Consider the following 24598-nt stretch of genomic DNA (forward strand, 5'->3'; position numbering starts at 1 on the left):
TAATTAAGGCACTTGGGGTTTAATATATGACCTGTGTTAGGAAATATTTCCAAACACATTATTAGGTCTTTTCAGAGGCCGTGAATAAAAGCAGCTGGCAGCAGAAGTAATGCACAAAGCCTCATCCATCACAGCACAGATCAAGGTGCTGACAGAGCTCTGTGCTCAGGCACCACAGACAGAGCCACTCTCAGCTGCACAGCACAGCCAATCAATGGATATTAATATTCATGTTAATATTAATCCTGCATTAGGGCCCTGCAGTGAGGGCAGCGCACAGACACAGCCCCAGGGGAAGGGGCTGAGAGGCACAACTCAAGCCAAGAAAAGCAGGAAAACCAGAAGTAATGGGTCAGATTGTGTCCAAGGGGCACAGCCACAGAGATCAGCTCTCCTGACCCAAAGCACCCTGCCCTGCTTGGTGAAGGGAGGAGTCTGACAGCTCCTGGGTCAAACATCCCCTCAAAAAAGGGAAATTCTCACTTCTCCTCAAGTTCCAGCTCAAAAGGGTACTGTGGACACAAATGAATTGGCCAGAACACCAGCTTGAAGGGCTGAGTTTTGAAAAGGCAGAGCAGCTCCCAGCTCCAGCAGCTGTGTCCCAGCTGTGCCAGATGCCAGCTCAGAGCCAGCCCAGGTCACCTGCAGAACCCTGCACAGCACAGATGGGCTGAGCAAAGGAGAGAGAGCACAAAGGTTCATTTGGTGCCCCAGAAGGGCAGTGGGAATCATCCAGGAGGTGAAAATTGAAGCTCAATTGGTGTTTGCAGAGCTGCTCCCACCACATGCAGACCTTGTCACAGCAGCCAGACTTGCTCCCCAAACTAATGCCTGGGGATTGAAAATCTGGGGAAAGTCTGGATAAAACACCCATCAGAAAACTCTGCTGGATCAGAGCCACAGACCTGGGTTCCACACAATGCCCTGGCTGGAGTTTCATCCTTTCCAGCACCTGTGGCCAACTCCCCTGCCCTCGTCCATCACCCAGCTCATCCCATCTGTAAAATGGGGCTGCAGCTTTCAGATCAGGCATCCATTACAAATTCCTGAGTGAAAGGTGATAGACAAGTAATTATTTTTAGAAAATATTTCAAGGAGCCCTAAATTAGTTTCTAAATCTGTCCTTACTAAAAGTTCCTAATAACCACTGAGCCACCTCGGCCAAAAGTGGAATTTTCCCTTTTGCTGGATTTGCTGCAAACTGCATGTTTTTTGGAGGGCACTGAATAAAGTGTGTCAGTTCCCTGCTCTCTTGCTCTCTACCTCACCAGTGTTTAGGATTCATGTGGAAAAGAGCTCTTTGTGTCCTGTTCTTATGGAATTTCTTCTGGTAAATCCTACAAAGCAGCAGCAGCAGAGGTGCTGTGCTCTGAGTGGCTTCACAAAGGTGTCCCCAGCACCATCCTGCAGCTTCCCAAAGGAATTTCCAGCACCACTCTGCTCCAGAACCACACTATGAGCCAAGAAAATGTGTTTGTAGACCCCACTGTGCTGCCATGTGAGTCTGAGAGAGATAAAAGTGGGATCCAGGAGCTCCCATTTCATTCCTGTGGCTCATGGATGGCAACACCAACTCAAGTCAAGCCATATTCCCACAGGAAACCAGAAACACAGGCTTTTAATAGGCTGGCAATAAGAATGAATTATGTCCCTATAAGGAACAGAAAATATAGATTTTTAATATGCTGGCAAAAAAGCAAGCCATAAATAACTCCAGAAATTTACTGGTTTAATTTTGAAACTCCTGCAACAGCGAGTCCTACCCTGCTGCACTTGCAGAGTGCAGCTGATGGCTGGAGCCCTGCCACGTCCAGCAGCAGCTCAGGGTCCCCAGGGTGGCTTTTCCTGCCCTGTCCCAGCCCAGGTGACAATGACAGAACAGCTCATCCCAGTCACAAGTGCCCAAAGCAGTTTTGCTCAGGAGCTGCTGACCCAAAGCGCTCAGGGTTCATTGTCTGCATGTCCCAGCCCTCACAATGTTCAGCTCCAGCCAAGGCTCCCCAGCTTCCTCCAGGGTTTTAATATTTAAAGCAGCTCTGTGGGACCTGCAAATGCCTCCTCAGTGTTTGCTGCACCTGCACAGGCTCCTGGGGCTCCCTGCTGCCAGCCTGGCCCCATCCTCTGCAGAAACCATGGAATGTTTGGGTTGGAAGGGCCCTGAAAGCTCAGCTGCCACTGTCCCAGCTGCCCTGCTGCTGTCAGTGCTGCACTCATTCATCACCACTCTCTGTGCTCACCTTCCTGCACATCTGCATGGAGCAAAGCCATTGAAAGCTCCTGGAAGTGCTGAGCCCCCTCAGTGCCTTTACCCTCACTCCCTCAGCCTTTGGCAAGGCTCTGCTCTGTCCCCAGGAGCCCCTCAGTGCCACTGCCCCCCTCTGCACCTGGCCCTGTTTGGTGCTGCTCTATTAATCACAGTGAGCAAGAAAATAAAAGCCAGAATTTTGGTTATTACTGTTATTATTATTATTTTTACTATAATTGTTGTGGGACATTGGTTTGATAGGCAGAACTGCATTTAAGAGCTTTCTGATAACTGTGCCACCTCCATTTCCATTAATCACCTTAAAAGCAACAGTAAAAGCACAGGAACTCTAGAGCAGGAATTTCTCCTACTGCAGCAAAGGATCTGCCCACCCCACACAATCCCTGGGGAAACAAAGGCAGAGGCTGAGCCATTTCTGTGGGGTGTGAGTGAGAGCTGCCAGGGCTGGGGGGCAGCTCCTGCAGCACAGAATTACAGGAACATTGTGCAGAATTACAGCATCCCAGGGCAGGAGCAGCTCTGGGGAGGGGCTTCAAAGAATAGTATTCTTTGGCATAATATAGTATATTATATTAAAGAATAGTATTCTTTAATATAGTATAGTATCATAAAATAATATGATTATTTAATATAATATAGTATCATAATATATAGTATATATAGTATTCTTTATTATAATATAGTATCCTTGTATATATATAGTATATATATGGTATTCTTTAATATAGTATAGTATCATAAAATAATACGATTCTTTAATATAATATAGTATCATAATATATAGTATATATAGTATTCTTTATTATAATATAGTATCCTTATATATATATATAGTATATATATGGTATTCTTTAATATAATATAGTATCATAAAATAATATGTTTCTTTCATATAATATAGTATCAATATATATATTATATATATTATTCTTTAATATAATATAGTATCATAAAATAATACGATTCTTTAATATAATATAGTATCATAATATATAGTATATATAGTATTCTTTATTATAATATAGTGTACTTATATATATAGTACTTATATATATAGTATATATATGGTATTCTTTAATATAATATAGTATCATAAAATAATATGATTCTTTCATATAATATAGTATCAATATATATATAGTATATATATTATTCTTTAATATAATATAGTATCATAAAATAATATTTTTCTTTAATCATTTTATGTATAGTATATGTATATATGGTAATCTTTAATATAACACAGTATCATAAAATAACAAATGGGCCTTCTGAGCACATGGAGTCAGACTCACCGTTCCTTCCTTGGTCTGGGGGGATCCCAAACACAATCCTGCCCCCCTGCACAGGCCCAGGGGGAACCTTGGCATGGTCTGGGCAGGAGGGGACCCTGAAGTGCCACCACCCACCAGCACCCCAGGGTGCTCCTGCAGGCCCAGGAAGCCCAGCACTCACCACATGGCGTGCATGTAGGTGGGGGGCAGCCTGGGGCTGCTCACAGGGGTGCAGTTGTAGGACCTCATGATCCTCTCTGCCAGCAGAAAGTTCCGGAACAAGCTGGCCACCAGCAGGTCCTGCCGGAAGAGCTTCTGGAAGAGATCTGAGAGAGACGGCAGGGTCAGCACAGGCACCTGCCAGCACCTCAGGTGTGATGTAAAAGGGTTCAGGACATCAAACCACGTTAATATTTTGCTCCAGCAAGGAGGAACCCCCAGCAGCTCTGCAGGGATGAGATGACAAGCAGGAAAGGGAAACTGTGCCTGCAGAGCTCCCTCAGACACCATACATCCATCCTCCACTAACTCAAACACTTCCTACCATGGGCTCTTTTTTGCCTTTTCTGGATCAAATTCCCATTTTGGTGTCTCATCTCAGCTCATCCTGACTAAGTTTTTGGAAAATTACTGAGGGAGAACAGGACCTCTGTGTACTGTTTAATCAAGAACTATCCATCTGTTAACTGGCAGTGTGATGTGCTCATGAGAAGCCAAAATGAATCCTAAAAGATAGCAAATGTGCTCTCTTCTACAGGGCAGAGGAGAATTGATGCTGTGTGAGCATTAGGAAGAGCAGGGTTGGAGAAGTGTTTACAAATTTGGCTGCTTGTGCTCCAGAAGTACCAATTCAGAGCACAACAGGGGTGGAGAAATGAGGGATGAAGTTACTCATGGGAAACAAAACTGCCTTACCAGCAAAGAGGGGGAAAAAAGCCTTTATTCATGCTATTAACCAAGGCTGGAAGAAAACAGATTGCTCTGTACAAATTCAGTAAGAAAGAGAATTATTCAAGCTACAACAATTGTGTTAGCACAGAAAAACCCTTTCTGGGTTCTAATCATCAGGTCTCTGCAATGCTCTGGTAAAAGGAGCAAATAAAAACCAAACTAGCTTTCAGCTCTACCCTGATCTGCTCTTCCAGTTTCATTTTCTGCTCATTTCAGGCTCTCATGGATGTGACTCCTCATCCCCCTCCCTGCCCAGCCTCACCTCGGGGCAGCACGTTCCAGGCAATGGTGTCAGTGATGGCTGTGAAGATCCAGTTCAGCTCCCCCAGGGGGGTTCTCCTGTCGTTCAGCCTCCCAGGAATCCTACAAGGGGGAAATAAAACCCTTCATGAGACCCCTGTAACTGTGCCTTTCTCCTCATGAGGAGGTGCCAGCAACAGGATGAGGAAGTTTCAGAAACATGCAGCAACCTGCAAAGACATCTGTGGGTTTATTCCTAATTTAACCCAATTCCCTTTCTGTGACAGTTTTTAAATATCAGAAGTATCAGCACCAAGCCTTTCTATGGCCACTCACTCCTGACACATGCAGCTGCACCATCCCTATGTACAAACACAGTTCTAAACCAGCCAGAAATTACCATCTTATGAAAAATTCCTGTCTGTCTGGGTAGCAGAGGAGCAGCACAGATCTGTGTGCAGCATTTGCTGACGGAGCCCCTGCAGCGAGCGCGGGGAACACGAGGCCACAGAGGCTCTGCTGAGGATTCCCTGTCAATATTTGCATTGCAGAACAGCCTCTGCAGCAGAGCTCAGCTCCCCGGGCCAGGGGGCTTCCCTGGATCCAAGGGGGGAGAATCCATCCCTGCTGAGCCCCCCCGGGATCCCTGGGACACAGAAACCCCCTCTGACACCTTCCACTGAGATCTCCACAAGGGGCTGGAACTGCCAAAGCCAGGTGGCAAAGGCAAACCATGAATTATCGCCTTCCACCATAAATAATAAACAGACGTTAAAACACGAGCAATTTCCAGCCCCTGACATTTGATAATGCTTCAAGTGGAAGCAAACATTAATTTCAGTCTCACGTTTGTTATTTGTGGTGACTTTTATGGATGGGGAGCTGGTGCACACAGCCTGGAGCAGGCTCACACAGCAGGACCTTCCCCACGTGGTGACATCCCCAGGGGCCCTTTGTCACCAGCCCCAGGGACCAAGGCCCAAGGGACCCAGCTGCTCTGCAGGGACAGGGACCTGAGCACAGCCACAGACCCTTCTGAGCAGCCCCACAGAAGGTTTCTGCCAGGAAACCTTTATTGAAAGAGGATTTAAGCTCCAAGTGCTCTGTGAGGCTGAGTCAGAGCTGCCTCAGCCCTCCAGTGACCTCCCCAGTCTCTGATTAGGACACTCTTGTAGCAATTGGAAATTCATTAAAATACCCCAGCCATTGTTTGCTTTCCCCTTCTCGGGGGATTTTTGTTTAGAATTCCCTCCTTCTGCACAATGGACCCAAGCTGAAAATCCCAGGAGTGCCACAGACCATTGCTGGTGCCCTGAGAGGGGATTTGGGGAGAGGGAGCCCAGTGCAGCAACAGAGATTAAAGCCTCTTGTAATCCTTGGCACTCAGTTCTGGATTCCCATTACCACGGATTTATTCCCACAAACCATTCCTTAGGTTTTTCCCAAACTTTCTGACAGCAGCACAAAGCCCAGCTCACTCAGCAGCCACACCTCCAGCACAGATGATCTGAAGCCTTGGGATCAAAGAGAAAAGTGCCCCCAAGGCAGGAGGAACATGGACAGAGAGGCTGCCAACAAAAGTCTCGTCAGGTGGCAGCCAGAAGTTCCCAAATTCCCAACACTCCACCAAAATTCCTTTGTATTTGCTGTCTGGCTCCAGCAAAGATCTTTATTTCTAAGCTGAGGCATTGTTTGGCTTCATCTCAGATCTGGGATGGAAATGCACATCAGGATCCACCCCACGTTCCCTCATCAGGACATGGGCTGAGCCTGGATAATTGGAAATTGGAGCCCTTCAGAGAAGGTGCAGCTTCATTTAGCCTCAAAGGCTGCAGCTTAATTGCAATATCAACTCCTTCCCCAGCTTTAAAGACAACTGAATTATAAATTACAATATACACATAGGCAATCCAGGAATTATTCCAGCTCTGTCTCCAGCCTGCAATAAAAAAATCTGTGTTTTCCATAAATGATACAAGGAGCAGAGGAAGATGATGAGGTTTAAATATTTGATATCCACAGGAAGCTGCTGCTGGCACACACGTGTGCTGTGGCACAGACAGACCAAGAGCCTGAACAAAAACCCATTTCTGCCAGGAAACCTTTATTGAAAGAGGATTTAAGCTCCAAGTGCTCTGTGAGGCTGAGTCAGAGCTGCCTCAGCCCTCCAGTGACCTCACCACGTCTCTGATTAGAGACACTCTTGTAGCAATTGTAAATTCATTAACTTGCCACAGCCATTGTTTATGCAGTGGCCTGAGGTGGCCTGAGCCTCCTCCTCACCCCCAAACCGTGCACCCCTTTGGCACTGAGCCCCAGGGAGGTTTCCTTCCTGCTTTCCATCTCCTCGAGGCCACGAGAAACCCAAAACCCAGCGCATTTTCCCCAGAGCTTTCAGAGCCAGCAACACCCGAGAATGGTGAATCCTTTCCCTGAAAACCTCTCTGACACCTCCTCTGAGAGACAGGGTTTGTCTCTGCTCTGTCAGTTGTAAACTGTATTTTTATTTTGGTCCCATGAGTGTCCCTGAAATGCAGCTTTATTCACATTATCACTCCCTCTCCCCGGCTGAGAGGACAGAATCAAGTTTCCCCATATAAAATGAACACAATTAAAATCCTCAACCCTGCTGATGAACCTGGCTAACCCAGCACACCTCTGTGAAGGGCTGGCAGCACTGAGAGGCTTTTTGAACCCCAGCTGATGGCAAACATGCCAAAATGGCTCAGGCAATGGGAGCTGCCGTGATCTCACCCCATTACTGCTCAGGACCCTTGGCAGCTCCATTCCCCCTCACTGAGCACCTGGGAGCTCTGGGATCACCTTCCTGCTCAGAATTTACACTTACACCCACAATTCTGCTCCCCTGACCCTTCCAGGACACAGCAGTACAGTTAAAGCTTGACTTACTTCTCTATTAAATCCAGCGTGACTCCTGGCACCAGCCTGACACTCTTCTGCATGCAGAACCTGGGGAGAGACAGTAAAACAGAGCTCACTAATTGAGTGCTTAACGACCGGGCTCTGTGGGGAGGAGGCAGGAGGAGGGCTCTTCATTGCCCTGCTCCTGCCTTTAAAATGCTCTTTGGGCAGGGAACTTCAGCAGGGTGTGATCAGAGCCAAGCCAGGCCCTCAGTTTGTCACCCGTTTGTCACCCTGGTGCTTCTGGGGCCGTTTCCTTCGCCAGGTGTCACAACTGGGCCACTGTAGCTGTCAGGGTGACAAAGTGTTCCAGCACACCAGGGAGGGGGAAAAGGGCTCAAAGCATCCAGCACAGCCCCTGGGGAGAGCAGGACAGAGCAGGGAGGTTGTGGTTGTGCTGCTGGAATAGTCCTTAGCCTTGCCTGGGCTTCCCTGGATTAGGGCACGGGAGGCAGAGGAGGAACACATCGGGTTCAGACACCTCTGTTATTTCATTAAAAAAATCTGCTGACTCCATTTGCTCAGCCTTACAAATCCCACTACTCCAGGAACAGCAGCCCTGGAAATGCAGCCCTGTCAGCAGCGCCTGGAAAATCCCCAGAGCTGCTCGAGCAGAGTGTGTGGGCAGGGGGGAGCTGCCCCCTCCTCCAGCCCCTCTGGGAGCACAGGGCAGCACTGGGAACACAGCTCCAGGATGGAAACCCTGCAATTCCAGCTTGGAATGGCTTCCCTGACAGCTCCAGGATGGAAACCCTGCAATTCCAGCTTGGAATGGCTTCCCTCACAGCTCCAGGGTGGAAACCCTGCAATTCCAGCTTGGAATGGCTTCCCTGACAGCTCCAGGGTGGAATTCCTGCAATTCCAGCTTGGAATGGCTTCCCTCACAGCTCCAGGATGGAAACCCTGCAATTCCAGCTTGGAATGGCTTCCCTCACAGCTCCAGGGTGGAAACCCTGCAATTCCAGCTTGGAATGGCTTCCCTCACAGCTCCAGGATGGAAACCCTGCAATTCCAGCTTGGAATGGCTTCCCTCACAGCTCCAGGGTGGAATTCCTGCAATTCCAGTTTGGAATGGTTTCCCTCACAGCTCCAGGTTGGAATTCCTGCAATTCCAGCTTGGAATGGCTTCCCTCACAGCTCCAGGGTGGAATTCCTGCAATTCCAGTTTGGAATGGCTTCCCTGACAGCTCCAGGGTGGAATTCCTGCAATTCCAGCTTGGAATGGTTTCCCTCACAGCTCCAGGGTGGAAACCCTGCAATTCCAGCTTGGAATGGCTGCCTCTGAGAGCCCCACATCCCCAGCCCCTCAGGAACCCCCTCACTGCTGTTGGAGGAGGAATTTGCCCCTCTGTGCATCTCATTTCCCCCTCTCTGGGACACCAAGGGCTCAGCTGCCCAGCAGTCCCATCTCACCAGAGCCACATTATCCATGTCCAAAGGTTTTCTCCCCAGATCAAGGGGAGAACAATTATTTATTAAAAACAGGACATGCAGAGCTCATTTCTGAGATCCTGAGCACCACTCCAGTTTCCCTGTGGCATCCCCTGCCTGAGGGGGCATTCACTGGAGCCCAGGCTCTGGAAGCTCGTGGTCCCCAGGCTGTTCTCCTGATGTGTGTGTCATCCAGCACAAAGAGAGGCCATAAAGATCCCAGGAACCTGCACTGGGATCCCTGTGCAATCTGCTGAAATATAAAATTCTTATGACAGTGCATTACAGAGCCATGCAGGGAAATTCTCTCCTAAACAGCCCCAGGCAGACTCAGGCTGGCAGAGCCAGGTCTCTGGAATGAAGCTGGGGAGTTTAACCCTTCTGGGGGTGCCTGGAAGGACCATGAGAGCAACACAGCTCTGCAGGGTGACATCTGCTGCCCCCAAAGCAGGGTGGTGGCCCTGGAGTGTCCCAGGCCAGCTTGGAGCAGCCTGGCACAGTGGAAGGTGCTGACAGTCCCAGATTAAAGAAGATAAACCTCGAACTCCAGGTCAGACAGACTTGGACACCCTGGGACAGTGGGAAGTGTCCCTGCCCGTGGCAGGGGGTGGCACTGGATGGGTTTTCAGGTCCCTCCCAGCCCAAACCCAGCAATGGTGCTCAGTATCACGGGAATAGTTTGAAACCCAGTGTAGTTTGTCTAAACCAATGTGGGACACAGGATTGGCTGAGTTAACCCCAAAACCTCAAGCAGAAAAGCACAATAAATACATTAGGGGAAGCCCCACAAAACACCTTAAACAGAGCAGCAGCAGGCACAGCTCTGATCCTTTCCCATTCCCTTCCCATGCTGGCTGTGCCTTCTGCAGGACCCAGTGCCCATCTCCACCTCCCCAGGGCTCTGCTCTTTGGGGCTTTTCCAGCCCTTTGCAGGATCCCACCCCTCAGTATGGACAGGATCTCACAGCCCCCAGGCCCTGAGGGCACTGAGTGTGTGGCTCAGCTCGCTGTCACCTTCCAGGAGCGCTGGCACATGAGTCAGCCCTGAGCTGTGCCTGCAGGGCAGCTGCGTAAGGCAGAGCTGCACAGCCAGATCTGTCAGGATTAACAATCCCTGCAGTAAAGCAGAGCTCCACAGCTGCTCAGCAGCCCTGCCTGCCTCAGGATTAACAATCCCTGCAGCTTAGCCCCCAGCCTGCCTCACCCACAGCTTTATATAGCTGCAGATCTGCGTGCACGCACAAGGACAGCGAGCATCCACACGGGCAGGGCACCCTCCAGGCTCCTGGAACTGCAGCTGGCACCAGTGCAGCTCCCTGCCCCACATGCCAGGGCTTGGCTGGCCTGTGCTCCTCCTCCCAGCAGCAGCTTCACCTCCCTGGAATCACACAGGAGTGGCTGCAGCTGCAGCCCCAGCTGATGAGGGATTCTGTCCTTCAGTGACTTTGCTACAGAGAACAACACGGGATGGATAAACGTTTATCCGAGCTTCCACTTGCCCATAAATTCCCTGTGTGAAACCTCATTAGAGGGCCGGTCTGGAGCTGCACAAATGTTCTATTTCAAAAGCAGTTCCACAGGGTTCTGGGTCAGCTTCAGGACAAGGGCTGAGATGAAGGAAAAGGGAAGTTTTAATGGCAAAGGTCTCTGTGTTGATTTTTGGTTAACCACAGCTTGGCTCAAACCCTCAGAATGCAGCAGAGGGTCTGCTTTTGCATTTGCTGTGTTTAACATCAGTAAAAACCAATGATCCACAGCAGCACTTATTATTTACAGGACTGCATGGATAAAACCACACCTGCAACAATGCCAATCACCTGGGAGCACAAAGGAGCATAACCTTCATCAGAGAATGAAATTCCTGAGAGTGCAGTGAACACCACACAATCACTGCAGTGGAAATGGGAGGAAATTCCTCACTACCCAGGAGCTCCCTTGGCACCTTGCAGCTGAGGCTGAGGTGTTTAAACCCTTCCCTGAGCAGTTTTGCAAACACCTTTCCTGTCAAACACAGCTCAGAGGATCTCCCATGCAGGTGTGGCCTGTGCAGAACCTGCCCTGCTCAGCCCCTCAGCCACGTTCCCATGGAGATGAGGAACAGGAAATTCCTGAGCAGATCACAGCATCCCCAAAAAACCTTTCTCAGCATAGCTAACAAACAAAACCCACCAGAAAACCTCTCCTACAGAACTTCACATACCCAAACCTGAGCCTGGCCACAGGAACTCGCTCGGTTTGCTGCTGATGTGAAACAGAATTGTGACTAATTACAAATATCCCCAAAGGGCAGTGAGTAACTCTTGGAGCTGTGGTGACAATTCCTCACCACCACCTGCAGTGTCTGTGCGCTTCTGCCTGTTCAAACCTCATCCAGCAAATGCCCTGACGTTTTTCCAGTCTGGACCAGGCACAAACTTGAGAGGAGCAGCTGGAAGGGCCTTTGGGAATGGAGCCTTTGGGAATGGAGCCTCTGAGCTCAGGTCCCTGGTGCTGGGTGAGCTCTGCTCTGGGAAAGCTCCTGCCCTCTGGAGCAGCCTTTTCTACCTTCCTGCCTAATTAACTTGGGCTGTCATTCCAGAACATCTTTCCCTGGTTTATCACTCCCTTCCTCTCACTCCAGCACTGTTTAGAGCTACTGCATTATTTACAGCAACTGCAATATTTGGAATGTGATTTGTGCAAAGGACACTTTGCAGAGAGCTGTATTGCACTGTGTACCATCCCTGGTCTCTGAGGAAGCAGATATTTAATTCCCAGATCAGTAAGCCCCTTAATCTGAGCAAACCTAGATATTGAGCTGGAAACTAAAACACAATAAGTAGAAGATAACAATATTTTCACCTTTCTAGCTCTCATTAATAAGCCTCTGTCCCCAGTGCCCTGTTCAAACCCCGCTGTTCAATATTGCAGGGTTGCTCTGGGTCAGGAGCAGCTTTTGTACCCCAGGCAGGGGCAGGGGGAGCTTTTAGGAGCAGATTTTGTGTTCCCCAAGCCCAGGCAGGGGACAGGGGGTCGGGGGGTCCCCACTCACCAGCGCAGAGCAATCTTGATGGGAGTGGTGAGGCAGGAGGTGAACAGGTCTGCAGGCAGGTCTGGGATCATGGGCAGCAGCTCGTTGGCCTCACAGGCTGCCAGCTGGATGCAGTTCTTCATGGAGGGGGGCAGAGGCATCTGGGCAAGGGGGTGGTTGGGGTTGATGGCAGCCACCTGTGGAGAACAAGGCAATTCCCCAGGGGGAGTCAGGGAGAGGCGCCAGAGTGGCAGCACCAGCACAGCTTTAACTCATATCCCATTAACAGCACTCAACTAAGTCCAGAGATACCCCATAGACCAAACCTCAGTCTATAAAAATGCCCTACAGACCAACATTCCCATTCTCCAAAAGCACAGGGATTCTCCTGTTTAAGATTTTGACTAAGAATATGATCTTTAAGACTAATAACTCAGGGTGTGAAAACATCAATAATCTTCCCAGCACCTTTCTGAACCAGGTAAACAAAGTGAACTTCAGCCACCAAAGTTTCTTTCCAACATTTTGCATTTTTTTCATTAGGGCAAGATGCGGAATCAGGAGGTGAGAATCCCTGTGGCAGATTAAAGGAAGAGCAAACTCCTCTGATCTGCTTGCAGGGAAATGGGGAACAATTATCCTGATCACTCTGGCAGCCCCTCTGGAGCATGAGCTGCAGCTTTGCTTCACTCTTCATGAATTTGAACAATTGGATAATTTATAATTTTCCAAATGAATTCCCCTGCACGCTCTCGCGCCGCTGTGAGCGGGGCTCTGCTCCCTGCTCCCCACCAGCAGCAGCCCCAGTCAGGCACCAGGAGTTAATGAAAGCTAAGGACAGAATGAAAAGCAGACACATAACCCGGGAAGTGTTTTCATCACCAAATTAACTGGCAGTGTTAACCTGTGCTGCAGCACTAAAGCAGCTGTCCCATGGAGCCTCAGAGCATGGGAAATCCCAGGGAAGGTGGAATGGAATGTTTGTTGGAACAAAGACTCTGTCACTCGTGCTCATCCTCCTCCCCTGGCTGGATTTGCAGAGGTTTCCCTGCACAAACTCCACCTGAGCCCTGGATCTGCCTCTCAGAGGGGTCCCTGGGGCTGCTGCCCCCTCAGGAGCCTCCAAGTCCTCAGCACCAGCCCAGGGCAAAAGGAGCTTGGTGAAGACAGCAGGGAAAGGGGAGGTGAAGTCAGACCTGCTCAGCCTGCTGGGGAACAGAATGAGAAACCAACCCACAGTGCTGGAGAGAGCATTGTACCCACGAAGGAGAAAGGCCCCAAAATATCCCAGTGGAGCCCCAGGCTGATGGGGAAACCTGGGGAAGGACATTCAGACCCCCTTCTCTGACTCCTGCTCCAATTCTATTGATCCTGTCTGGCAGTTCCATGTTCTTCCCAAGCCACAGACCATGGGAACTTTCTCCTTGTGGAATTGTTTTATGGAAGAGAAGGAATAATGAAATGATCTGTATATCCCAGGCTGTCAGGCTGTGTTCTTCAGTACATTGGAATTTCCACCTGCCAAAGAGCCCCCACTAAAGCATCTCCAAAATCTGGAATTCCAAAGGAAAGGACTGACAGGCAGGGACACCTAACATCTGTTTGGAGGTTGTATTTGTGACATTTAGTTGCCTGATTAATTAATATTCCTTCCTTGAAGCTTTGGGGTTGCTAATCCAGTGTCCTAGAAGTGTGAGAAGTGAATCTTTACAAATGGGAGCTACAGGCAGCAGGGGGGAGGCTGCACAGAACATTCCAACTCCTTCCCTTCCACTCTGCATTTCAGATTTGCTTCAGTAAATTTATTACTAATTCCATTTGCAACCAAAGGCAGCTTTTCATTGGGAACACATTCCACACTCTGCAGAACTGGAACCACCAGGACAATCCCAGTGTGGATCAGGTTTTTGTTCTTCCACATTTTTGCATTCACTTCAACACCACAAAACCACAACTGCATCAAAATACAGCCCCAGATCCCAGAGTTTTGCAACCAAAAAAATGATGTCTTGTTCACCTCAGCATTCATCTCAGCAGAAAAGACCATTAGGGCCCAAATTGATTCTATTAACATTAACATTTAATTAGTGCTTGTATTAAAAATCATTCCAAGTTTAATGGGATAGCAAACTGAACCAGAAAGATCAGAGTGGCAAAGTTATTTGCAAATTAATTTGCCTTCCAACACGGTTTTAAACCCATTTTTCAGTGTACACAGCAAAGCAAGCTTGAACTCCATTTGTGCTGAGTGAAGGGCAGCAGGCTGAGCTCTCACCTCCAGCTCCTGCTCTCTCTGTAGTGCAAACTGCTTGAAGGACTTGACAATGAGGCCGGCGTTGGAGCAGTCGTAGACGAAGATGGAAGGGCTCCCCATCCAGGTCTGCAGGTCGTAGATGGACAGGGGGATGTACTGGGTGTAGTTCTGCAGGGGGAGAGCAGAGGAAAGCACCACTGCAGTCACCAGGGAAGGAGCAGGGCTTGGACTGGGTCCACAAAACCCAACTCTGAAAGCCCAACATAAATCCTAGATTGGAATTATTAATGACTACAAACCTCAGTCAGGATCTGCCAATAGTGAGGATGTGAGCCCAAGTCAACACAAGCAACAAGCAGATTTTATTGTGGCATTATTTGAAACGCCCAACTCTTAAAAAAAAAAAAAAAAGCCCAAAACTTTGCCAAGAGTTTTCAGTATCAGATATTTAGAGCTGTGATGTGTGCTAACAACTCCAAACAGCATTTAATAGTCCAATTTTATCCCAAATTTCTGCAACACTGATAAAGGATGCAAACCAGCTGTCTTTAATTTAACATCAAACATCTTAAACTGAAAACCCCATCAATAAATCAGGATGGCTAATTAAGCCCCTGCAGCCCATCAGCACTACCCCGCCTGAGCCTAACGAGATGCTTCATAATTTTATTACAGCTTTAGCTTCTGTGCAACTTTCCAAATTATCCATTAAAATTAAAACCAACAAAGCTGCCTTCAACAGAGTGAGGTGCCCACAGTTCCCTTTCTGGAAATAAGGAGGATCTTGTTCCTTGTCTTCCATCTTAATGAACGCCCCCAAATAACTGGAGGCAAGAGGATAAAAATCAGCCACTTAAAACCAGTTCTGAGGAGCCAATCCTGGACCAAGTGAGCTGAAAATATAAACCACAGATTCCTGCCTGCAAAGAGTCAGCACCAAACAGCCAGTGGCTGCCAGCAGGATCCTTTTCAGCTGCAGGCACAGAGCAACCTGGTGTTCCTCCAAGCCTGAGCTCAGCCCAAAATCCTCAGGAAAAGCTGTGATGTTCCTATTAACATCAGCAGGATGATGGATGGGATCATAACTCTCATTTAAATTCAAGAGACTTAAAATAGCTGTAATAAAACCAGTAAACTTTTTACAAAAATCAAATTTTCAAGGGCACGTATCAGCGTCGATAAAGACAGGAGGTACCATAAACCATGTGTTATGCAAGGCAGGGAGGGGAAAGGCATTTCCAAACCCCAGCTTTGCCCATTTGTAACAGTTTGGGTTGGCTCATTAACATGAATAGGGAAATTTGTTGATAAAAGCTGAAGTTTTAGGGAGCTGGAGCTCTGCAAATCACTGTGGGGTGGGATGAGGTACAAACAGCCCGTCCTCAGCACAGCCTTTTTTAAGGTCACCCCTCACGTGCAGCACACGCCAAGCCCAGGAAGTTCCCCATAAAAACCTGCTCTGACACATCCCATCAAGGACATTTTATGGGCAGGCATTGTTTTACCTTTACATTTCCAAGGCATCTTGCTCCAGCTATGATCAGATTATAGCTCTGATTAATACTGTGGTATTTCCAAGCAGAAGAATTTTATGTTCCAACTCCACTGTGGGGGTCACATAAACCATCAAATTTGCTAATGATATGTAAATGAGGCCGTTTGAAGCAAGAAGGGGTGTTAAAGCAGAGTGGAAGGGTGATGCTTTGGTGCTGCTGCCACCCTGGGCTGGACACACAGTTTGTTCCCTAGAGGAGAAGTCTCTGCTCCAGCACTGCCCCACCATCCCTCTGTGCCCCTTCCCAAAACCACAGCTCAGCTGAAAACTGCTGGTGAACAGATTCCATCCCCAGTTGTTTAGTGAACAATCAGAGATACTGAAAATTTGCAGAGAAGCTCCTCAAAATGTCAAAATAAACATAACTGAAGTAGGGGCAGGTTGATTTTTTCTCCTTTTGAAGCCACGTTGAGATTTGCTTAGGAGACGGCAACTAAACTAGAACATGACTCCTTACTGATCCAACAACACCTGCAAAACCAAGAAATCTGTCCCATAAGAATCTGTGAAGAAAATATGTAAACATTTCTAGAAAGACAAAATTTGTTATACATATACAATAGCCCTTACCAACCAATAAACTGAGCTTCACTGTATTGCTCACCAATGAAGTTTAACAGATACCTTCTAAAATTTCCTATAAATTCATTACAGCTTTAGCTTCTGTGCAACTTTCCAAATGATCCATTAAAGCTGCCTTCAACAGAGTGAGGTGTCCACAATTCCCTTTCTGGAAATAAGAAGGATCTGGTTCCATCTCTTGTTCCATCTTAACGAACACCCCCAAATAACTTACATTTAGAAACATAAACAATGTAAATACAGAATGGGCTTTTCCTTCATGAAGAAGCTGAGTCCTGTCTGGTTATTATACAAGTGAGGGTGGGCAGGCCCTGGCACAGATGCCCAGATTTGCTGTGGCTGCCCCTGGATCCCTGGCAGTGCCCAGGGCCAGGTTGGACATTGCGGCTGGGACACCCTGGGGCGGTTGGGGTGTCCCTGCCATGGCAGGGGTGGCACTGGACAGGCTTTAGGGTCCCCCCATCCCACAGCAGTGCGGGTGCAGGAGTCCCAGGCTGCAGGGCTGGCACACCCACCTTGTTGAAGACCCAGATCTCGCCGTTGACGGTGGGCCGGGGCACGCCGTGCCCGTTGTAGTGGAACAGCACGCGCTCCTCCTTGGCGTTGCGCCGCAGCGACGTGCACAGCTTCTTCACCTCGTCCACCGTGGGGTCCAGGCTCTGCTTGTACCTGGCCTGGGACAGCAGGGACACGGTCACTGCTCACGGCCCCTGCTAATGGGGGCTGCAGTTTGAGCTGTTGTACTCCCAGAGTCTGCATTGGTAAATAACTCTGAATTTCACATAAAGTGTCAGCAGTTCTCTCACAGCTCAGTCACTCAAACCAATCCTTTTCCAGCCCCAGAACCAAGGACACCGCTGCAGCTTCAGTACAAAAAGTGTCAACAACAAAAAGCCTCAAAATGCCCAAAAAGTGTAAACAACAGAGAATTGAAGAAACCAAACTGGGAGGGTGGGATTGCAAAACCTGGAGCTGTAATGGGACAATGAACCCCAATATGCACACGTGGAGCAAAACTTATAAAAGTGTGAAAAGCCGTGACCCATCATCCATCTTGGGTGCAGCCCTGGCTGGGCTCTTGTGCTGCCCAAGGTGGATCCTTTGAGGCATTTCAATAAATCCCTGCTTTATTCTTTAACTCTGTCCAGCCTCTGCTGCAGGTACCCCGCACTGCCAATGCTCTGTGTTTCCTTTCCCAAAGCAGTGTGGACAGGAACTGGCAGCTTTGGGAAAGCAAACACAGACCTTTGGCAGTGGGGCTGGATAAACAAAGTGTGTCTGCTGCTGTGGGACCCACACACACCAACAGCACGGGCTGGAGGGAGCTCAGCACAGCTCCCAGCTCCCACCCAGCTCGCTCACTTTTATATTATTAACATTCAGAAAGCCTTAGGAAGGGGAAATCTGTTCCAACATTAGCCAGTCTCACAAGTAGCCCCCTAATCCTCCAATTCACACCCTCTGCACCTCCAACTGAATAAATTCCCTCTCTTGATGAGAGAAAATTGTATAGGTCAACACCATTCTTGAGACAAAAGGCCCAGGAATTTGACATTCACCCAGTTGGGTAAGAAGGGAGAAAAGTGATGGAGAGCCATTGGAAACTGCCCTTTGCCTTGGTTAAATCTGCTGTATTCCCCCAGCTGTGCCTGTGGACACCCTGTTACTGCTCCTGTGAGCACTGAACTCAGGGCACTTTGGAGGATGGAGGGAAAATCAAACTGGCAAAAACCCCAATGCTTCCAACCCCTTTTAGCTTGGCTCAGTTCAAGACACCCAGGTAGGAGCTGGTTTGTCACGCTCAAAAGTGCATTTTTTTGAAGTAAGGCCAAATAATAACTGAAAGTCTTTCAACTGTCCTTTGAAAGACAAAAACCTGGCTCTTTCTGTCTTCTTTCAGTCTCTGCAGAGACTGAAACCCCAGAATCACAATAAAAACCTTCAATCTGATGTAGTGAAATAAAGACCCAAGTTTAAGAGCAGGACAAACACACCTCTCCAAGAGCTGCCATTGGGAGCCTGTTTATAAACCAAAACTGCAGAAATTTGGGCTTTTTAGGTTTTTCTCTGTGACAGCCAAAGATGAGAAAATGTTAAAATGTCACAGGAGAAGAGGATGAAGGACTTGAATTGTTTATCTGAGAAGCCTGAAGAGCAGATACAGTGCTGCTCAATTAACAGTCAGAGTCTCCAGGCAGCAGGGGAGAGGGAACAATGAATGGCAGCATTTAATGATGGCAACACCCAAGAAAAGCAAGCAAAAGGAGGAAAAATATGAAGCAAGAAGCAGTGATGTGACACCCTCATCCTTTCTGGGAACCTCAGCACTCAGGAAAGCCCAGAGGCTGCATTAATCTTCCCACCTCCTCCTCTCTGCACTCAGAGCAGTGATGAAGACACTGATTTGCAAAAATGTGCCCCTTAAATCCCAGCCTGGCTGCTGGCAGCTTCAGCAGGCACCCAGAGCACAGTGCTGGGGAATTTCAGCTTTTTTCCCTCAGGAGAACAGGCTCATTCCATCCCTCCTCACGTCCCTGGAGCATCAATATTAAACACAGCTCGCAGTTAATGGAGGTGGATTCAGACTCCAAAACTAAAGTCTGTAGATCTCAATTTCCACACTGCAAACAGATCATTTGGGCCTGGAGAAACACGAGGAGGAGGGAATGGAAAGGAGGGAGGGAGCTGTGAATAAGCACAGTCTGAGCCCTGGTGCCAGCTCAGGACTCAGGTGGGAGTTTTAGCTACGACAAGAACCAGGTATGTGAGTAACACACCAGCCCAGGTGCTGCCTTTTTTGGCTTTTTCTTTCTCCCATCATTATTCCTCTTCCTTCCCTGTCAAGGTGCTGATTCCTTCCCATCCAGCTCCTCCTGCCCCACTGGAGAGCTCCTGTTCGAGGCAATGACCTGGTGGCCTGATCAGGAGATTCTCATTATTCTGCTCACACAGCAAAGTCAAAAGTTCTGCTTGTGTATTGTCACATTTCTGTGCAGCACTCTCTGGTTTATCCAGCCTTGTCCCTGTTAATTTGTGACAGTGAGGATGCTGGTTTTTGAGACATTTCACCTCTCAGTGTTGGAACTTCAGGACAGATAAAACACAGTACTGATTTGCAGGAAATGGGAGGAGTTTCAATAGAAAGGAGTCCTGGCACCCAAACCAGGAAAAGAAACCAGTCTGGGGGTTTCTTTTCCTGGTTTGGGTGCCAAAACTCCCAAGTGGTTCTCCTGTGGACATTTCCCATGTTGAATGCTGAAATGGGAAGGGAGATGGTGACAGTCTGAAGCATGGTGTCAATCATGCCCTGACATCCCCACAGCATGACCTCCCAAATTACTGTTTGTTTCACAAGGGATTTACTCCTTTCAAAGGGAAAACGAACCAGCCAGGTGTTAGTGCCTAGCAGGGCACAGCAGTGACCTCTCCAACACAGAGGGGAAAATCCCCTTCAGTGGATCCATCAACTCCTGCCCCACTGGAATGTCAGGATGCACTGGCTGCTGAAATTCCCTCTGGATTTTGAGCTTAAATTACTGGCTCTGCATTGGAAACTTCACCTAACGACAGGTTTGCCTTTAATTTTCAATGGACAAGACAGCGAGGAGGAGCCGCAGGCAGAGCCCCTTTCCCTGGCAGCCAGGGCTGCAGCAGCCCCGTGGCTGTGCCAATGGCTTGGCTGCCACCTGAGCCACCAGAAGTGGCTCCTCAGCACCTCCCCAGCCCAGCTCTGCTCACCCTGCCAGGGACAGCTCAGGATCAGCTCCCTGAGGAGGAACAGTGCAGAGTGCCAGAGGTGACACAACAGGGGACTGAAGCTGCTGATGTTGCTCAAGTCTCAGTGGCAATGGAAAGTTCTGGCAGCCAGGCCAGGTTCCATCACCTCTGGCACTGCCCAGCCCAGCAGGCACTGCTGGAGCCCCATGGCTCTGTCAGCAGGGAGATGGACACTTTCCCCTTAAGAAAACATGAGGATAAACCTATTTTCTCATCAAAGCTATACACTTCAAGTTTCCTCTTTCATTCTCCTGCAGCCCAAGAGCTCAGTCTTTGTTGCAGAAGGACTCAGACCACAGCCTGTGTGTGATCCCATGCCAAAACCCCAACCCTGGCCCAGCAGACACAAAGTGTATGAAAAATGCATGACAAATGTCTCTGCTGGCATCCAGAGCCTCTGCTCTTCACAAGCTCTAACATCATCCATCCTCTTCTCATTCAGCAGAACAAATCCTGAAGTCACTCCCCTTTTATCCCCAAGATACCTTACTGAATGTGTTCCAAATTTATCCACAGAAGAAACTACTCCAACATTCAGTATTTCATACTGAAACTGCCTTTTACACCTCCTTGCAGAAGAAGGATGCTCCTACCCAGAATCCATAATGAGATATAAAAGCTTTATTTGGCTGGAGATGGGGTTTTTTTTAAACAGCTTCTGGGTGACAAAGAATCCCAAATGCAAGTGGCACACACAAGGCACTGCATGTGGTGAGTGAAAGAAATAAAGCAGAGGCAGTTCAGCTGCAGGGTTTGAGGTTCCAATGCTGAACTGCTGCTCTGGGGGTCTGTAGGGTCCCCTCCAAGGCAAGTCCATGATTCCACACCTGCAGGACATGGACAACCCTGGGATGGAAGGTTTCCTTTCCTGCTGGGTGGGATTTCCTGAAGGAACCAGTCCCACCCAGTCATCCCAGTGCAGAACCATCACCTGCACATCACCTGTCTGCAAAGCCTCCCCAGGATGGACCCCACACTCTGAGATGGGATTTCCTGAAGGAACCAGTCCCACCCAGTCATCCCAGTGCAGAACCATCACCTGCACATCACCTGTCTGCAAAGCCTCCCCAGGTGGATCCCACACTCTGAGATGGGATTTCCTGGGGGAATCAGTCCCAGTTACTCCAGTGCAGAACCCTGCACACTGGGCTGTCAGCAAAGCCTCCCCAGGATGGATCCCACACTCTGAGATGGGATTTCCTGGAGGAACCAGTCCCACCCAGTTCTCCCAGTGCAGAACCATCACCTGCACATCACCTGTCAGCAAAGCCTCCCCAGGGTGGACCCCACACTCTGAGATGCAGCCTTCCCTCATCCTCAGCAGTGCTTCCTCCTAATCCAGATCCCCAGGAGCAGCCCAGGGTGCAGCTGCCTCTTGGAGCAGATCTGCATCCCAGTTTCCAAAGGCAGAGAGAACATTAAACCTGTGACTCTGCCATGCACACAGCCAGCCTACTCCACATGATTTAATTAAAAGGAATCAAAGCAAGCTAATTATTCCAAGAGAGGGGTTTTGGAACAATGCCCAACTTGGAAAAACTCCACTATAGGAAGCCTCCCAAAGAAGTAAGAGACTGGAACCCAAGAGGAATGGCACCAGCAGGTTCCAGGGCAAGGTGGGCAGGTTGCACACAGCTCTCCTGGCTGAGTTACAAACCCATCCCTGCTGCTCAGGGCTCCATCCTGGATCAGCATCCCTGCTCCTCCCTGGGAATTCAGCCACACTAAGGCAAATATCTCACTCTAAGGCAAAGGATAAAACACCCCAGACAGAGATGCTTGAAGACCTGTTAAAGATGAACACTGAAAATCCTGGATTAAGTTTTCTTTTAAGTGAAGAGCATAAAATTGAATTAATTCATACTCCACTTTGCATGAGGCAGCTGCCAGTTTGATGCAATGTGTTCCTGAGAGTGTCTGGAACAAAGTGGGGCTCAGACACATAAAACAGGCACATATATGTCAGAAATTCACAGCCAGGATGAACATGTGGTGCACACAGCAGAGCAGCACCATTATATTTTACTTTTGAAATCTCCTGAACGTATTGGAGCATCTAAGCAATGAACAGGAACATGACCAAAAAGAAAAAAAGGAAAATCCAAGATAGGACCAGACAATTTCAGCAAATTGAGAAGCCCAGAGCTGGTGCTGCCATCCCCAACCACTCTAGGTGACACAGTGAGACCCCCAGGTCCAACACCCCCATCCCATCTCCAGGGACCAAAAAGTATAAACTGAGTTATCTCAAGTATTGAATTACTGAGCATCTCCTGGACATGGTAAAATCCCCCTGAAAGCACCTGGGTACCAGGAAAGGGGAAAGCAGGAAGAATGACATCAGTTTCCAAAGGAATCCAGAGGAAATCCAGGCTGAGCTCTGTGCTGGGCACGTTGGTGGAATAATAATAAATAAACAGAGCCATGAACAAACACTTTGGGGAAGAGCCCATTCAGCATCCCTAATGAGAAGCCAGACTTTCCAAATCAAACTCTTATCTTGTAGAGTCTCCTGAAGAAATCAAAGAGCACGGAGATGAGAGGAAGCATCTTTTTGATATAAACCCATTTGGATTCCCAGAGGATATTTAACAAGATCTCAACACAGATTTGGAGGAAAGTCCATATATAACGCCTTGCTGATAAAACAGGCAGGTGGGGGAGAATCCCTAATTCTGTCCGTGGAGGGAAGGCTCTGGGAAGCTCCAAGATGTGTTTGTAGGCTGAGTCATGCAGCCTGGCAGGGAGGGGCAGCAGCAGTGCCTGCCATGAGCAGTGCATGCCATCCTCCATCCCTGCAGGAGGGTCTGCACTGCCACTGCTGCTGCACTCACCCATTTCCCTTCCAACTCCATCACTCCAGGCTCTGTCTCCATGTGCTGCCAGGCTGGCCTGCTGCCAGGCCTGCTGAGGGGGAAGCTGTTCTAGTGAAAAACTACAGGCTCCACTCCCAAACAAAAATACTTTGTTCTTTGGTTCATCCAGAACGGTGATTAACAACGCAGCCCTGCACCTCTGATCTCACTTCAGTACTGACTGAAGCACAGCTCTTTTCCTGCATCAAAGCAAGGCTTGGGATCCTGCATTTACACTGCCTCTGGAGACACAGCACAGGACAGACAAATTTACAGCTGCTCATGAACACTTTTGGGTTTGGAGTTCCACAATAAATATCCCAGGGTGGGACCCAGGGCAGGATCCAACAGTGCAGGATCCCAGGGCAGGATCCCAGGGCAGGAAGCAGAGCAGGATCCCAGCCCAGGGAGCAGACACATCCCGAGCCTGCTGTGAATTAAGCTCAGAGATAACTCAGCCCTGTAAGAAGTGACTGCAGCTCATCCCCACTGCCCATCAATCACAAACCCAATCACCTCAAGCCCACGCTGATATGGCCACAATAACTCCTGGGTTGGACACATCATGCAAATGCAAATTGTTCTGAACCACATCCACTGACTCCAAGCTTCTTAATTTTATATTAAAAAAAAAAACCAAACACCACCTCCTTCAAGGTGTTTTAATTTTAGGCTGTGGGCACATAAAATTACCCTGATGCAAATTCATGAGGATTAGGCCAAGATAATAAAAACTGCATATTTAAGTACAAGGGAGTGTGCTGGAAATCCCAAATTGACGTTACAGGCAGCAGCTTAACCTGGTTAACACAGGCCAGGAGAAAACATTACTGATAAAATTATTAGTCATTGCTAACTTGAAAAATATTCATTACAGTGAGGACAAACTATAACTTCGAGACGCTTTGATTTAAATACTGAACTAAGGCAAAGGGAGACTCCTGCCAGTCTGAGGCAATCCTCTGCAGATATCTGGGTGTATTTTAAACCCCTCTCCATCTCCCCCGTGCTGATTCCCTCTGGAGCTGCTGGTGCCAGCACAGGAAGGTGGCAGGAGCCAGCTCTGAGCCTGGCACATCCCCTCCTGTGCCTGCAGCCAGCAGTGGGGACTTTACCTTCCCTCTGCAGTCTCTGACCTTGCTTTCAAGTCCAATGTGAAATGAATTCCAAAGTACCTAATCCTCACTGTGCAGCTCAGGATCCAATAACACTTCCAAAAAAAACGCCTCGGAGCAGTTTGTTCATGAGAACTGATGTTGACAGGGAAGACAAAAATCAGGACAACCAACCTTGAGTTGCTGCTACAACACATCCACAAGACAGGTGTGTTCCTCAGCAGCTACAAGCTGCTTCACACTGCAGGTTTGTGCCAAAGTTCACAGAAATTCCACCCACCAGCCTCCTGTGTTTGGTACAAATCCTTCCCTCTCTGCTCAAATAACCATTCTGAGAGGGCTGTGTAAATAATTGCTTGCTTTTAA

The 24598-nt window shown here is 48.5% G+C and overlaps 1 protein-coding gene across 3 annotated transcripts in view; it reads right to left on the reverse strand.

The window, feature by feature from the left end:
• RPTOR (regulatory associated protein of MTOR complex 1) overlaps window positions 1-24598 on the reverse strand; it is a 98855-nt gene that overhangs the window by 54322 nt on the left and 19935 nt on the right. For all 3 annotated transcript variants that reach the window (XM_064728375.1, XM_064728376.1, XM_064728377.1), the window contains 6 exons: window positions 17001-17159; window positions 14370-14516; window positions 12116-12291; window positions 7642-7701; window positions 4754-4854; window positions 3722-3866 (listed from right to left, as the gene is read on the reverse strand). In XM_064728375.1, the coding sequence (XP_064584445.1) occupies window positions 3722-3866; window positions 4754-4854; window positions 7642-7701; window positions 12116-12291; window positions 14370-14516; window positions 17001-17159 (788 nt within the window). The remainder of the gene's footprint in view (window positions 1-3721; window positions 3867-4753; window positions 4855-7641; window positions 7702-12115; window positions 12292-14369; window positions 14517-17000; window positions 17160-24598) is intronic.

Source organism: Zonotrichia leucophrys, chromosome 18 (assembly GCF_028769735.1).
Source record: "Zonotrichia leucophrys gambelii isolate GWCS_2022_RI chromosome 18, RI_Zleu_2.0, whole genome shotgun sequence".
NCBI lineage: Eukaryota > Metazoa > Chordata > Aves > Passeriformes > Passerellidae > Zonotrichia > Zonotrichia leucophrys.